At 36.9% G+C, this 15,268-nt stretch overlaps 1 protein-coding gene across 1 annotated transcript; it reads left to right on the top strand.

The window, feature by feature from the left end:
* Nucleotides 1-1,431: 1,431 nt before the first annotated feature.
* LOC138857622 (uncharacterized) lies at nt 1,432-2,428 on the top strand. The gene has a single exon (XM_070110807.1). The coding sequence runs from the start codon at nt 1,477-1,479 to the stop codon at nt 2,122-2,124; it is 648 nt and encodes a 215-aa protein (XP_069966908.1). The 5' UTR covers nt 1,432-1,476; the 3' UTR covers nt 2,125-2,428.
* Nucleotides 2,429-15,268: the final 12,840 nt, after the last annotated feature.

The following is a 15,268-nucleotide window of genomic DNA, read 5'->3' as shown; positions in this document are numbered from 1 at the left end:
TAACACTATTAAGAGAATCAAAACCCATTGACAAAAGGAGTTCACTCTTAGTTCTTAACCCATTCCTAGACACGAAAGGTCTGCTTCGTGCGAATGGTCGGCTTGCCAATTCAAGCCTCACGTATAATGAACGCCACCCTCTAATCATACCAGAGAAATCTCGACTTGCCTCTTTACTCCTCAATTATATCCACCTACTTATGCTCCACGCAGAACATCGCCTAATGCAACATATAGTCCGCCAAGAGTTCTATATTCCCCGACTTAAGCCCCAAATCAAAAAATGCATTTTCATGTGCAAGATCTGCACTCTGCATAAGCAGAAGTTGCGAACGCAGATTATGGCAGCACTTCCTCCGGAACGCTGTAACTTCACTCTGCCTTTCACAGTCACAGGTGTCGATTTTGCTGGGCCTTTTCAAATAAAGGCGTCCATGCTAAGGTCGCCCACCATAATGAAAGGCTATGTGGCTGTCTTTGTCTGTTTCACGACAAAAGCAGTGCACCTCGAGCTATGTACAAATCTGACTAAGGAGGCTTTTCTCGCGGCATTTGCTCGCTTTGTCGGACGACGCGGCTTCCCCTCAAAACTAATGAGCGATAACGGCAAAACCTTCATTGGAGCCCAAAGAGCCACTGAAAAACAGTTTGTGGATTTTATTAAACAAGTATCACCTGAAATTGTTCAGAAGTATGCTCCCCAAGGCATTAATTGGCAGTTTATCCCCCCAAGCGCTCCTCATATGGGTGGTTTATGGGAATCAGCTGTAAAAAGCTTCAAATCCCACTTCAAAAAAGTAGCTGGAAATTATAAATTCAATTATGAAGAATTCACTACCTTATTAACTCGAATTGAAGCCGTTCTCAATTCACGGCCACTCACAACACTCTCGCAAGATCCCTCCGACTTCACAGCCCTAACTCCAGGGCATTTTCTCAAAGGAGCACCCATTCTGGCCATACCTGAGCCAGGCGTGGGGTCGCTATCCCTATTAAATCGATGGGAAAGAATCAAAATTCTCCATCATGATTTCAGCTGCCGATGGAAGGAAGAATACATCAAGGACCTTCATAAAAGGTACCGATGGAAAACTCCAGAAAAGGCACCACAGCTTGGAGACTGTGTTATCATACACGATGATTGTCTACCCCCCACAGAATGGCGGCTTGGCCGCATAGAAAAACTATATTACGGTTCCGACGGTCATATACGAGTAGTTGATCTCCGTACTCAAAGCGGAACGCTGACAAGACCGCTCGTGAAATTATGTTTTCTGCCAACCGTATCTAATGACAAAACCGCAAATAACAAACAATCCGCTGATATTACCGCGACGCAAATGAATTAGTCGTATAACTAACCAATAAACCCGCAAACGACAAAACCGTTATAAACCAACCATTCTAACCGCAATGATCTATCAAATTGACGATCCATTCCTGCCACATACCGTGGCACATTCGCCATACATTTACATGCCACAAATGTATAATCATTCCAACTTCTTCATACAGATCAATATGGAAGTAGATATGGCAGCAACACCGACGCCAGCTGTGAGGTCCGCCATGAATGTGCCGCGCCCTGGGGCAGCTCCAACACCACGAACCGCAGCGGCAATCGTCCCTGCAACCGCTCCCCGTAATGGCGCGCGACCACTACCACCTTCATCAGCACCGGCAACGGTGCCGCAACGCAGCCGATGCCCACTGTGTCGACGCACACACCGGCTGCAACACTGCAGCATTTTCCGAAGCATGCAGCCACCACAACGTCAGCAGGTTGCCCAAGCGCACGGGCACTGCCTAAACTGTTTGGCTACGCTCCACACGACACAGGAGTGTACGTCGTTTACGCTGTGCCAACTGTGCAATAGACAGCATCACACCATGCTGCACCGCACCCCAAAGCGGACCGTCGGGCGACAACTCGCCCCAAGCCGTAGATCGCAGCAGAGCAGCCATCAGGATCGCCCCCGAAGACAGGCGGCTCCACCTCCCTCCAGACCAAGGCGACAGGAGGCATTAACGCGGCGTCGGCAGCCCAGGCCAACATACCGCCGCTCCACTGGCCTCAGCAGTGTTGTTGCTACGCTGCAGCAACTACAGCGATTGCTAGGCTAAAATTCGCCTAGGGGAGCCGGGATGGCTAAATGAGTTACGCCTCCCCCCTCCATACGCGCCACTGAGCGCCAACACACCACACCAACACGATCCACAAGAAGACTCCACCCACTAACACACACCATCACACCACGCAGACATCACACCCCACAGACACCCACACATACACATCACATCACACAACTCAACCTTCAAAAGGGGCTAACAGAGGACAAAACGGCTCCTTTTTTCGTTAGCGATCAAACCGACGAGACGTCCGAGATATTCCGCCCGTGCTACCCTTTTGTATACGCCGTGTTTTTATTTTAAAGTGAAAAAGGTGAGTGAGAAGTGAAACTAATAAATAGTGGCAAAACCTTATATTAAAAGAATGTTGAGAAAGAATTAACCATCCATTATTAAATTAAATCGTGATTAAATTACAATCAAATTTGTTATCTTCTTGACCATAAACTTAGTCTCATTTTTATTGCTACTTTTAGTTCGTGTTAGCGAAAATTATATATTTATAATAAAACCATGGTGGCTAAATTTTATTTAGCTTATGTGGAAAACGTCAACCAGAGAATCAGAATTCATTATATGAAGGTGTGAGGTTTAGACCAAGGTATATACTAATTTAATTCTAATTCAGCGTCAAACCATATAATTTTTAAGAAAACTTATTCACTTAATTACATTAGAATATCACATTTTGATCAACTGGAACGGTTTAAAGTCAAGAGAAAAGACGGAAATCATATATATATTGGGGATAGAGAAAGATATTAATCTTGACATTGCTTAACTATACTCGATAACGAACTCGAAATATTTTGAAGCAATTTTTTGTATAAAAAAAAATATTAATACTCAATGACCGACATATTCGGCATAAAACTGGTTAGAATAACGAAAAACATTACAAGGAGTACGTGGAAGTTGAGGGTAGTATTAACCCGATTTTATCAATTTTTGTCAATACCACATACCACTAACATGCCACAGGCAAATAAAATGCTCCCAATTTTTCATTAAGGTACCTCACATACCATCACCAATCATATGGAGTAAAGTCAGACGAATATTCGAAAATCCTCATATTAGTTACATGGGGGCTAGGGAAAATATTCACCCGATTTGATTTTAGGCACAAAGATACCTTGTTGTGAGTAAAACACACTCTCTCATTTTCATTGAGTTAACTCACACATTGGCCGATATATGCGGAATAAAGTTACGTGGAAGTTCAAAAATCTTTATATTAGATATATGAGGGCTATAGAAAGTATTGATCTGACACAAAAACATATTATTATTTCAATTATAGGTATATCTGACACATTGACCGATATTTTCGGTAAAAAGTCAACTATAGTTATTGGGGCCCACATACTCAGTACCTAGGGGCTTGAACAGTTTTAGTTCGATTTAGACAATTTTTGGTCACAAGGAGGCATACTTTAAACGCATTATTCGCACAAAGTCTTAAAGGTGTTGTATGAGAAATAGGCGTGGTTGTCATCAGTTTCGCGGTTCCCCTTAAGTCATTTCATGCCATCCCAGAGATCATATATAATGTCTCTGGCCTGTTTAGTGCCTGATTTATCGCGCTTTTCGTAGTTTTTAACAGTACCGATATATGGGGAGTGGGCGGGGAGAGGTGCTAGAAACGTTCGTTGTCAGTGAATTTTGTTATTATAGCATTAGCGGTTTAGGAGATATGCACATTAAATCTATTAGAGGCGGGATCACGCCCACTTAAAAAAAGTTTTAACTGCAGATGCCCCTCTCTTATGTGATCCTGTGTACCAAAAAACAGTCTTGTATCTTATTGTGAAGCAATTTATTTGTTTTTGATTAATTTCGTTTTGTGGGCGTGGCAGTGGTCCGATTACGCCTATCTGCAACACCAACCGTCTTACGGTATCAAGAAACATTGGTATACCAAGTTTCATAAAGTTATCTAAATTTTTACTCAAGTTACAGCTTGCACCGACAGACAGACGGACGGACGGACAGTCACCCGGATTTCAACTCGTCTCTTCACCCTGATCATTTATATATACATAACCCTATATCTAACTCGATTAGTTTTAGGTGATACACACAACCGTTAGGTGAACAAAACTATAATACTCTGTAGCAACATGTTGCGAGAGTATAAAAAGGTCAAATCAAACAGAGTGGATGCAATAATTTCAGTTCGTCGCAGGCAGAAAAACATGAACTTTGACAAGCTTAATGAAAGAACGATACTCAAACAAGACCTTACGTCGAATATGCCAATATTATTGGGTAACTTAGCAGAAAGCAAGTATTTCTCAACGCTTGACCTCAAGTCTGGCTGCCATCAAATAATGCTCGCAGAACGCGAGCGCAATAAAACTTCCTTTTCTGTAAACGTGGAGCAGTATAAACTTCAAAGGTTACCCTTTGGTCTGAAAAATGCGGTTAGTAACTTTCAGAAGATCATTGATGAGGCAAGTTTTGCTATGACTCCGTTCATGACGTAATCATCTTCTTAGAGAACGTAGAATTTCCTTTAAAGCACGTTGACGGGATCCCAAAGAATCTAAATGAGGCTAACATGAGAATCTCAGTATACAAATACGCATTCCGTATGATTACAAAAGGCTTTCGATCTATCGACGTATGCTTCAGCCTACGACATAGGCTCAGTGCTGTCCCAAGAGGGCTGTCCGATTACAATGAGATCAAGAAGTGAAAGATAGATAGTTCAATTATGCTACTAACGAGAGGGAGATATTGGCCATTGTATGGGATAAGCTGCGGCATTATCTGCATGAGATTTAAGATATAAATATACTTACATACCACCAGCATTTAACCTTCCCAGTATCAAAATCTAATCCCAATGCTAAGGCTAAAAGGTGGAAAGCGCGAATCGATGAGTCCAACGCGCGTAGCCTGGCAAAGAGAGTTTGGTTAGGAAATGAACTATTCAAAACTGCAAGATATGTGCCAGGTCTAAATAAGAAGGACAACCAAGAAAACACTAGCTTGACGAGCCATCATTCCCTTTCCACATAGAGAAATATTACAAAAAAAAACATATTCTCCAATGACAAGAAATTTTGCTTAACTTACATTGACATATTCTCCAAATTTGTTATGTTATCCTATTATCTTGAGAACTATTGAAGATCTAAAGCCAGTTTAGGTTCAGATTTCGGATCGATTGTGATAATGAACCATAGTAAATTTTCGCTCGTTTTTGACCATGCTAACCAATAATTTTGTCATTAGTATTTCAAACACGTCACCCCTACAAATTGCTTCTAATGGGCAAGTGGAGCGATCAAAGCTAAGTCATCAAGTCAGTCCACATGGTCATCAACAAGAGACCAGTTGGCGTTGTTTGAACGAGCCCGGATGACAAAACGAGTTGAAATTCAGCTGACTGTCTGTTCGTCCGTCCGTAAAAATTAAGATATTGTAATGAAGTTTGGATGGGAAGGTTCTATTAGAGATGGGCGTAATCGCACTATTACCACGCTCACAAAGTGCAATCAAGCAAAACGTTATAAATTGCTATAGCTCGACATTAAAATACAAGAGTGTCAAGGAATCCTATTAGGAAGGGCCACCTGTGGTTTGAAAATTTAAAATGATGAGGTGTGATTCCGCCCCTAATACGTTTAATGTGCTACTAGAGCAATGCCCAGGACAAATATTTTCGGCATCTCCTTCAACAGTGTGAAAATAGATGAAATCTTATATTAACCCCACCCACTCTCCATGTAACGGTTATGTTGAAACTACTAAAAGTGCGATCCCTCAGTAAATAAACACGTCAGAACATTATATTTCACAGCCAAGATGCTACTAAACGTCTTTATAGGAGCAGGTGGAGCATGACATCGCCCACTTTTAGATGAAATCCCATATTTGTTATTCTTAAAGTATGCTAGAATATTATTACAATATTCGATATTCTAGCAGACTTTATGTTCAATATGCTAGTCAGTATGTGAATTATATTCATAAAATTGCATGCAAACATGTTCTCGAGTATACTTGGGTTTTGCCAACGGTAATGCAGTCAGCAAAGACCTTCTCTTCGGTTACACCCGAACTAAGGAGTTCCATACTTGTAAAATATAAAACTTTGCAACACTTGAAAGAATTTCCCCGACTTGACATTTGCAAGTTGTGAGAGCATAAAATGCTCGGTTACAGCCGAACTTAGCCTTACCTTACTTATTTATGTTTTACTTTCCCTTATTTTTTTGTCCTTTTCTCTATTATTCACAGCTACATTTAAAAGGTTTCGGTGTTACTATGATACTATTGCGCTAATTACTATTATGTTGTATTATATAATACAAGGTGCTTTCCAAAGTAAACAGGACTTTAAAAAAAAAAGACAGAACAATTGGTTTATCGGCAAAATCAATTAATTTTATTCAAATGCATTTTTCCGAAAAGGTAACAATCGCACGGCGCCATATCAGGTGAATACGGGGAGTGGTTGATTGTTAAAATGTGATTTTTGGTCAAATAATCGGCCACAAGCGTTGATCGATGAAACGGCGCATTATCGTGCAACAAACGCTAACTTCCATCTTCGCGATATTCGGGCCGAACACGTCGAATACGGCGCACCAAACGCTTCAAAACTCCAAAGTAGAATACCGCATTAACGTTTTGGCCGAGTGGAACAAATTCTTTGTAGACAATACCCTTGGAATCATAAAAAAACTCAGCATTGTCTTCACTTTTGACTTCTCCAGTTGCGATTTTTGGGTTTCGGAACATTTCTCATTTATGTCCTCACGACCACTTTGAAAACGTTGAAACCACTCGTGCACTCTGCTACGGGATAGGCAATCATCGCTATAAACTTGTTTCATCAATTCAAACGTTTTGGTAAAAGTTTTACCAATTTTAAAACAAAATTTAATGTTGGCTCTTTGTTCGAAGCTCATTTTCGCACCGATGACAAAAACATACTGACACTTAAAACGCAATAGCTTCACTTCCAATAGATGAAATGTCATGAATTTTTATTGGAAGTCGATAAAGGATAGCAGATTCTAACGTACTAGTCGACATATAGACGGCGCCACTAAAGTTTACTTTGTTACTTTTTTACTGTTTACTTTGGAACGCACCATGGATATTAGATTTATTTTACCTACTGCTTCCTATTTAATTTTTTAATTTTTGTTTTTAAGTTATTGCATAGCTTCTATCGGGGGCTTTGAGCGCGGCGACCCAATCAATCCCGTAACGGTAACAAACTTAACACGATCACACAGTGTGCGCAAAATGTTTGCATACTTTTAGGCGTATTTTCGCATGTCTCAAGCGGAACAGATCAATTGAAGAGCAGGGTGATTCAAAAATAATAATATGTAAAATACAAATTTTTAATGGCAAATAAAAATATAAAATTAAATATGCAACAAATAAATGAATCAATATGCGAAGTCATAATAACGGGTGTTTTTTTAGAGGTATAGATAAAATTGCAATAAATGATGGATTATTCGATTGACATGAATTTTATTTATCCGAAAGATATACTTGTGGCATTACATTTTAAATATGATTTCTGGCATATGACTGACACGGCTAGCTCGGGACGTTTGTGGTTTATGCGCATAGACCAATGACTTTACATACCATCACAGAAAGTAGTCTAGCGATGTTAAGTCACAAGATCTTGGAGGCCAATTCACAGGTCCAAAACGTGAAATTAGGCGGTCAACAAACATGTTTTTCAATAAATCGATTGTGGCATGAGCTGTGTGACATATTTTGTTGCACCCACAGCTCCAGGACATCATGGCTGTTCTATTCAGGAATGAAAAAGTTAGTAATCATGGCTCTATACCGATCACCATTGACTGTAACGTTCTGGCCATCATCGTTTTTGAAGAAGTACGGACCAATGATTCCACCAGCCCATAAAGCGCACCAAACAGTCAATTTTTCTAGATGTAACTACCGTTTCGACATACACTTGAGGATTAGCTTGACTCCAAATGCGGCAGTTTTGTTTGTTGACGTAGCCATTCAACCAGAAACGCGCTACATCGCATCATACGATAAAATGAGCGTAGTGCGCGATACGTATTCCGCACAGAACCATTATTTTCAAAATACAATTTCACTATTTGCAAGCGTTGCTCAGGCGTGAGTCTATTCATGATGAATTGCTAAACCAAACTGAGAATAAATCCCTTGACAGCTGTTAAATCGGTCGCCATCTGGAACAGTAATGCCAACTTAAAGCTCTATACCTCGAAAAAAATACTCGATATTAGTAACATTATTATTATTTTGGTAAATAGCTACCCCACATTTTAGAACAGTATCTCGTTTGAATTGAACAATATAATTGAAATTAGGTATTTCTATCGGATTATCAATGGTAGTAAATTTCCATTTATCTTGGCTGCCGATTTCAACATCAACTTCGCTGATAAAAAATCAGACCGATTGACAAAATTGAATTTAAAAACAACAATATATGAGACCACCTTTGACGCGGTATTTTCCAGATATTTAGAGAATATCAAGTTTCAAGCTTATGTTTCTTATTTCAGTGGCCATAAACCTAAGGTTTCAATGATACAAATTCCTGAATAACCTACATGTATTGTAAGATAATAAAAATATTTTTAACAATTCCGAGTGCCACGAGTATCTTTTTTTATTACCATGGCTTGCAATTTTCCAAATTGTACTATTTAAGGCGAGTCTGATCGCTTTGCCAATCTTAAATGTGCGGGACTGACGAGTATTTTAAATTATATTCATATATAGTTGAGATATATTGATATGTATATATAAATGGTCTAAATGACGCGACAAGATGGATATCTATTGTCTGCCCGTTTGTGAAAGCTGTAACTTGAGCAAAAATGGAGATATCTTGATGAAACTTCGTATATATATTTCTTGCCACCGTAAGAAGTTTTGTATTGCAGATGGATGGAATCGGACCATTGCCACGCCCACAAATCACAATAATCAAATACCTATAAATTGCTATAACTAAGCTCCACAATAAAATGCAAGACTCTTATTTAGTACAACGAATCGCATTAAAAAGGGACATCTGTGGTCACATTGTGAATAAGTGTATGTGGCACCGCCTCTTAAAAGGTTTAATTTATATATGTACTTATATACAAAACCATTTAAGCTATAATATTCAAATTCTTACAACAGTGTGAAAATAGGGGAAATCGGATGATAACCCCGCCCTCTTTCAATAGAATATAAAGAACTGAAGTGCGATAAATCAATAACTTAATCCATCAGAGACATTCAATTTTACATTCAGGATGGTACAAGAGGGCTTTATAGGAGACGGTGTCAAAATTATATGACGATGAGCGTGGTGACGCCCACATTTGGGCGAAGTCACATATCTCCGAAGCTACTGAACCAATTTCAACCAATTAGGTAGGTATCATTACATTGAGATTTCTACAAGTATGCTATTGTGCGGTCGAAATCGGATTACAACCACGCCAACTTACCATATAAACCATTTTTAACTTTCATCTGACTTTTTCATTTTTCAGTATTAAAATCAATACTATATGAATATATCTAGATAAAACTTGCACAAATAGCGCTCTTAAGGTATGTGTCTCGTATCTAAAATTTGTCAAAATCGGACCCCACATACGGAATATGATGATCCCAGTGCGTATGACTGACTTTTTGCCGATAATATCGGTCAATCTGTGAGATATATTATTGAAATTCGGAGAGTATATTTTTTTGATAATACTATAACTTTGTGTCAAAAATGGGGTGAATCGGTTTATTACCTCCCTCAGCTCTCATATAACTAATACAAGGATTTTCGAACTTCCAGTTGACTTTATAACACATATGTACAATACATGTACATACATCGGCCAATATATGATTTATTTATATATATTATAATATTAATAATATAAAGAAAGTGAGTTTTTCTAATAACTGTGTGTATTTGTGCCTAAAATGGATAATATTGGACGAAAACTTGCGCTAGCCTCCATATAACTCATATTCAGGATTTGAAACATCCGGCTGACTTTATTCATTATAGATATTATATTATATATTGGTGAGGTATTTTAATGAAACTCAGAAATCATCTTCTTCTGTTGATATTATGTGGTATTTTCAAAATTAGATAAAATCAGGTCAATACTACCCATATCTCCCACATACTTAATGAAATATTTTCCAACTTACCGTTGGCTTTATACCGTATAGATATTTTAGCAAAATTAACTGAACGTATTGTATAATACCAAACTTTAGTTGAATGCCGAAAATATTGGAAATCGGTCTACGAGTTACTCAAACTCCCATATATAATACTACTATAATACTATAATGATTTTCGTTATTCTTACAAACCCTATCGTGAATATGTCGGTCAGTTTGTGAGTTATTTGTAAAGTTTTCCAGCACCTGAAGCAATTTCCCTTGCTTTAATCCTTACAAGTTTCAAGAGTATGAAATATTCGGTTATACCCGAACTTAGCCCTTCCTTACTTGTTATAAATAGTATTACGTCGAAGGCAAATCATTCTGATTCCATAATCCTTCTGGGAAAATTCAATTTACTGTGCGTGGAAGGCTAGTACTCGATCATACTTAAATGGGTTTTTGAAAAAATATTCGTGTTGGGTCTTAACCAAAAGATTTTAATTTTAAACAAAATCGGTAAATTCTTAGATATAGTGGTTTCCGAAACTCAATGTGATCGTTTTATTCTGCCAGAGGATTTGTATCATCCTCTTTTGTAAATGATTATAAATAATTTCAATTCTCTGGTTAACGTGTTCCACATGAACTCAATATATAATATTAAATTTAGCCTCTTCGGTTGAGCTTATATCATATATTTCTTATTTAAGGTGGATTTTAATATACTTTCCGTTGACGCTATTAAAGTATATTAATACAAGTAAAACTAAGTGAGTGCATGACCTTCAATATAAGTTAATAGAATACAGAATTTGATTGTTATCTATTCTGGATTTCGCAGAATAATGAATGTTGAATTCTTTCGCAATATTTTTATACTCTCGCAACCTGTTGCTACAGAGTATAATAGTTTTGTTCACCTAACGGTTGTTTGTTATATATATATAAATGATCAGGATGAAGAGACGAGTTGAAATCCGGGTGACTTTCTGTCCGAGAGTCCGTGCAAGCTCTACGGTTGGTATTGCAGATAGGCGAAATCGGACCACTGCCACGCCCACAAAACCCAATTAATCAAAAACAAACAAATTGCCATAACTAAGCTCCGCAATAAGATACAAGACTGTGATTTGGTACACAGGATCATATTAGGGAGGGACATTTGCAGTTAAATTTTTTTTTTAAAGTGGCCGTAGTCCCGCCCATAATAAGTTTAATGTGCATATCTCCTAAACTGCTAATGCTATAATAACAAAATTCACTGGAAGCAAATGTTTTTAGCACCTCTATTGACGGTGCGAAAATGGGTGAAATCGGGTGACAAGCCCGCCCACTCCCCATATAACGGTACTGTTAAAAAATACTTAAAGCGCGATGAACCAAGCACGAAACACGCCAGAGACATTAAATTTTATCTCTGGGATGGTATAAGATGACTTTATAGGAAGCGCGTTCAAAATTAGTCAGTGGGCGTGGCACCGCACACTTTTAGGTGAAAGCCCATATCTTGGGATCTGCATAACAGATTTCAACCAAACGTTCTTTTCATATTTCTATGTTATAGTGCGAAATTGAGCGAAATCGGACTACAACCACGCCGATGTCCCATATAACACATTTTCAATTCCATCTGATTCTTTCACTTTCCACTATGCATATCAAGCAACAATGTTTATATCGGGGTAAAACTTTGCGTGAATAATACGTTTAAAGTATGCCACCTTGTAACCAAAAATTGTCTAAATCGAACCAAAACTGTTCAACCCCTAAGTACTAAATATGTGGACCCCAGTGCCTATAGTTGACCTTCTACTGAAAATATCAGTCAATCCACAAAGAAATCTCAAACGAGTATACCATTTGACTTTGCGAGAGTATAAAATGTTCGGTTACATCCAAACTTAGCCCTTCCTTACTTGTTTTATATAAAGTTTTGTGAACACATCTGAGTATTTCGCCGGCTTTGATCCTTACAGGTTGCGAGAGTATAAAATGTTCGGTTACACTCGAACTTATCCCTTTGTTACTTGTTTATTCATCGATGTTATATACACTGACTCTCGTGCAAAAACTTGATCATCTTGGCTTTCAGCCAAGATTTCTTCCATGGGTATTTTCTTATCTCAATTCATATCTCTGACACATATTTGGTATTCGTTTGTAGTATGGTATTGTTACCACATATCTGTCACAAGCATACCGTAGTAGTCTGTGCACCCATCTCCCTATGTAATAAGTAACTATAGTATAGAGAAAAATTTTAACTTTGTTGATTAGGCAGTTATTTTGGACTCTAAGCTTATTTTTATACCCTGAAGAGGGTATATTAAGCTTTTCACGAAGTTTGTAACATCAAAAAGTAAACGGCGGAGACCCTATAAAGTTTATATGTACAAGTATGCAAATGATCACCGTGACGAGCTGAGTTTATTTAGCTATGCCCGTTTGTCTATATATTCGCGAACTGGTCCCTCAGTTTTTGAGAAATCGATCTGAAATTTTGAACACGTCTTTTCCTCCCAAATAAACTGCTCATTTGTCGGAATCAAGTGCTTGTATGGAAAACTTTTTCATTTGACGAGATATTTTCACGAAATTTGGCATGGATTATTATTTAAGACAATAATTCAATCTCCGAAGAAATTGTATAGATCAAATGACTGTAGCGTATAGCTGCCATACAAACTGAACGGTCGGAATCAATGGCTTGTATAGAAAACTCTTTCATTTGACGAGGTATCGTAACGAACGTTTGGCATGAGTTATCTTCTAAGACAACAATGTTTTCTCCGCAGAAATTGTATAGATCGGATCACTATATCATATAGCTGCTATACAAATTGAGCGATCGGAATAAAGTTCTTGTAAGGAACCTTTGTATTTGTGAAGGGTGTTATAGCTTCGGTGCAACAGAAGTTAACGTTTTTTCTTGTTTTTTTATGATTTGATCACTCGAAGAAAGTTTGGTTTGATCCAATAATGAGAAAAAAGTCAGTTTTTTTTGTAAAGTATTATGTTTTAATTAAAATTTTGTTTAATTATCTAGGAGCTGCGCAGTTCAAGAGACTGAGTGAAGTATCAGAATTAGATATTAAGTCTCATTTAAATTCTTTGAACATAACCTAACCTATTAAAAAAAAATTCCGAAAACTCAAACTTCCTTGAAGTTGCATCAATTATATTTTTTATACTTTTGCAACATGCTGCTGAGTAAAAACACGTCAAGTGGACCCCCCATTTTCCACTTGATCATCGAATTTGAATGTGAGTATTTTTTCATAAAGTAGGCATCATAAGCAAGTAATCCCCTGCTCAGTTTTTTTAAATTTTAATTTTAACAACAATTTTTTTTAATTGAAAATTTTTTCTACTTTTGTTAAAAAATTAATAACTAGAAAACTATTGGTGATTTTTTAATGAAATTTTCAGGAGTTATAGTTCAAAACTTTTCCTTTGAAAAAATATGTATGAATTTAAATAATTTTTTTTTTCAAATTGTTAATTAACTTTTAATTTAAATTAAAATTAGATTAAGCAAAAAAAATTTTTATGACGGGCGGTAGCGCTGCCGGTATAGCGCTGCAGGTATAGCGGTTCGGCAACGCAACACTTAGAGTGTGTTGTATATTTCATTTGTATGTTGGGATGATGGTCTCACATTTTGCTTGCAGTGAATTAGCATGAATGTGGTAGAACAATATGCATATTACCTACCCGCTTAATAGTTTCAAAGAAATACTTAAGACGGGAATTCCCTAATCCAATAATATAATACTTCATTTTTTAATTAAAAATATCGTTATTTTATGATTAATTTTATTTCAACAAATGAAAGATAATAAATTAAATAGTTTTGCATAAATAAAAAAAAAAGAAGTTAAATAATTCTTAAATTAATTCTTATAACTTATACGTATTGCTTTATTTATTTTTTTTTAACTTTATTGGTAACGATTTTAATGTCTTTGGCGAAAACTTTGCACTCGAGTGATGTATTATTAAGAGCTCTGTAATGATGATATTGGCGGGTATTTTTTATGGTTACACATCGGTCATAACGTAATTTAAACATCTTCTCATGAGAGTCATGATCTTCTTGAGAGCAAAAACCAAAGTTAATTTTTTTAAATGCATTCTTACCCCATTCAAATAATGAAGTTGCATTGGTTATGTGCTTATCGCTTTCCCGTTGAAGACTTGCACGAAAAGCTTGCCTCTTAAAACTTCCTGCCAAACCATCACATGCTCCTTTCCCATGAGAAGTAGCAAAAAATTCCATTCCGCGTCCACGTTGAAATCTTTTTTATGATTTATTAAATTCACAAAATTATACTTATTTTTGTACTGAGAAGCAGCTCCGTCCGAAAAATAGGAAATCTTTTTTATTTTATCCGCTCCAAACTAATTTTTTAGAAATTTTATCAATTTAAAATTAGAAAGGTGAACTGAGCTCGCGTCGTGACTAACTTTTTCCGAAATTACCACGTAGTTTATATGTTTCATTTCTTCATTTTCTCTATAGTACACAACGTAAGGGTGAATTGTAGCCTGACTGGTATTCCAATGATGAGATTGGATGGCATTTTGAACAGTAAAAGTATAATTTTCAGAAAAATCAAGGCAAACGATAAATTCTCCATCCTCAACAGATTTTTTAATTATCCATTTTAATATCCAATTTAATGGATTGCAGCATTTCTTAACGAGGCTCATGATTAATTATCAACGAAATTATGAATGGCTCGAGATATTCCTTTGTTGTTCACATACTTGTAGATACTGGGACATAAATATTAAGATGCTTTCATATTTATTGCTTTTAGCCGCAAAGGATTTAGTTCGAATATCATTTTATTTAAAACAAGTATTGTAATGTTAATTGGATGTTTTATAATGAATAAAAAAAAATAAGGGGTAAAAAAAGTATGGATTTTTAATACTTAAAGAATAGGAAATTCCAGTTTAAAATTTG

Source organism: Bactrocera oleae, chromosome 5 (assembly GCF_042242935.1).
Source record: "Bactrocera oleae isolate idBacOlea1 chromosome 5, idBacOlea1, whole genome shotgun sequence".
NCBI lineage: Eukaryota > Metazoa > Arthropoda > Insecta > Diptera > Tephritidae > Bactrocera > Bactrocera oleae.
The sequence above is the reverse complement of the archived record's forward strand: the minus strand, read 5'-3'. Positions and strand labels throughout refer to the sequence as shown.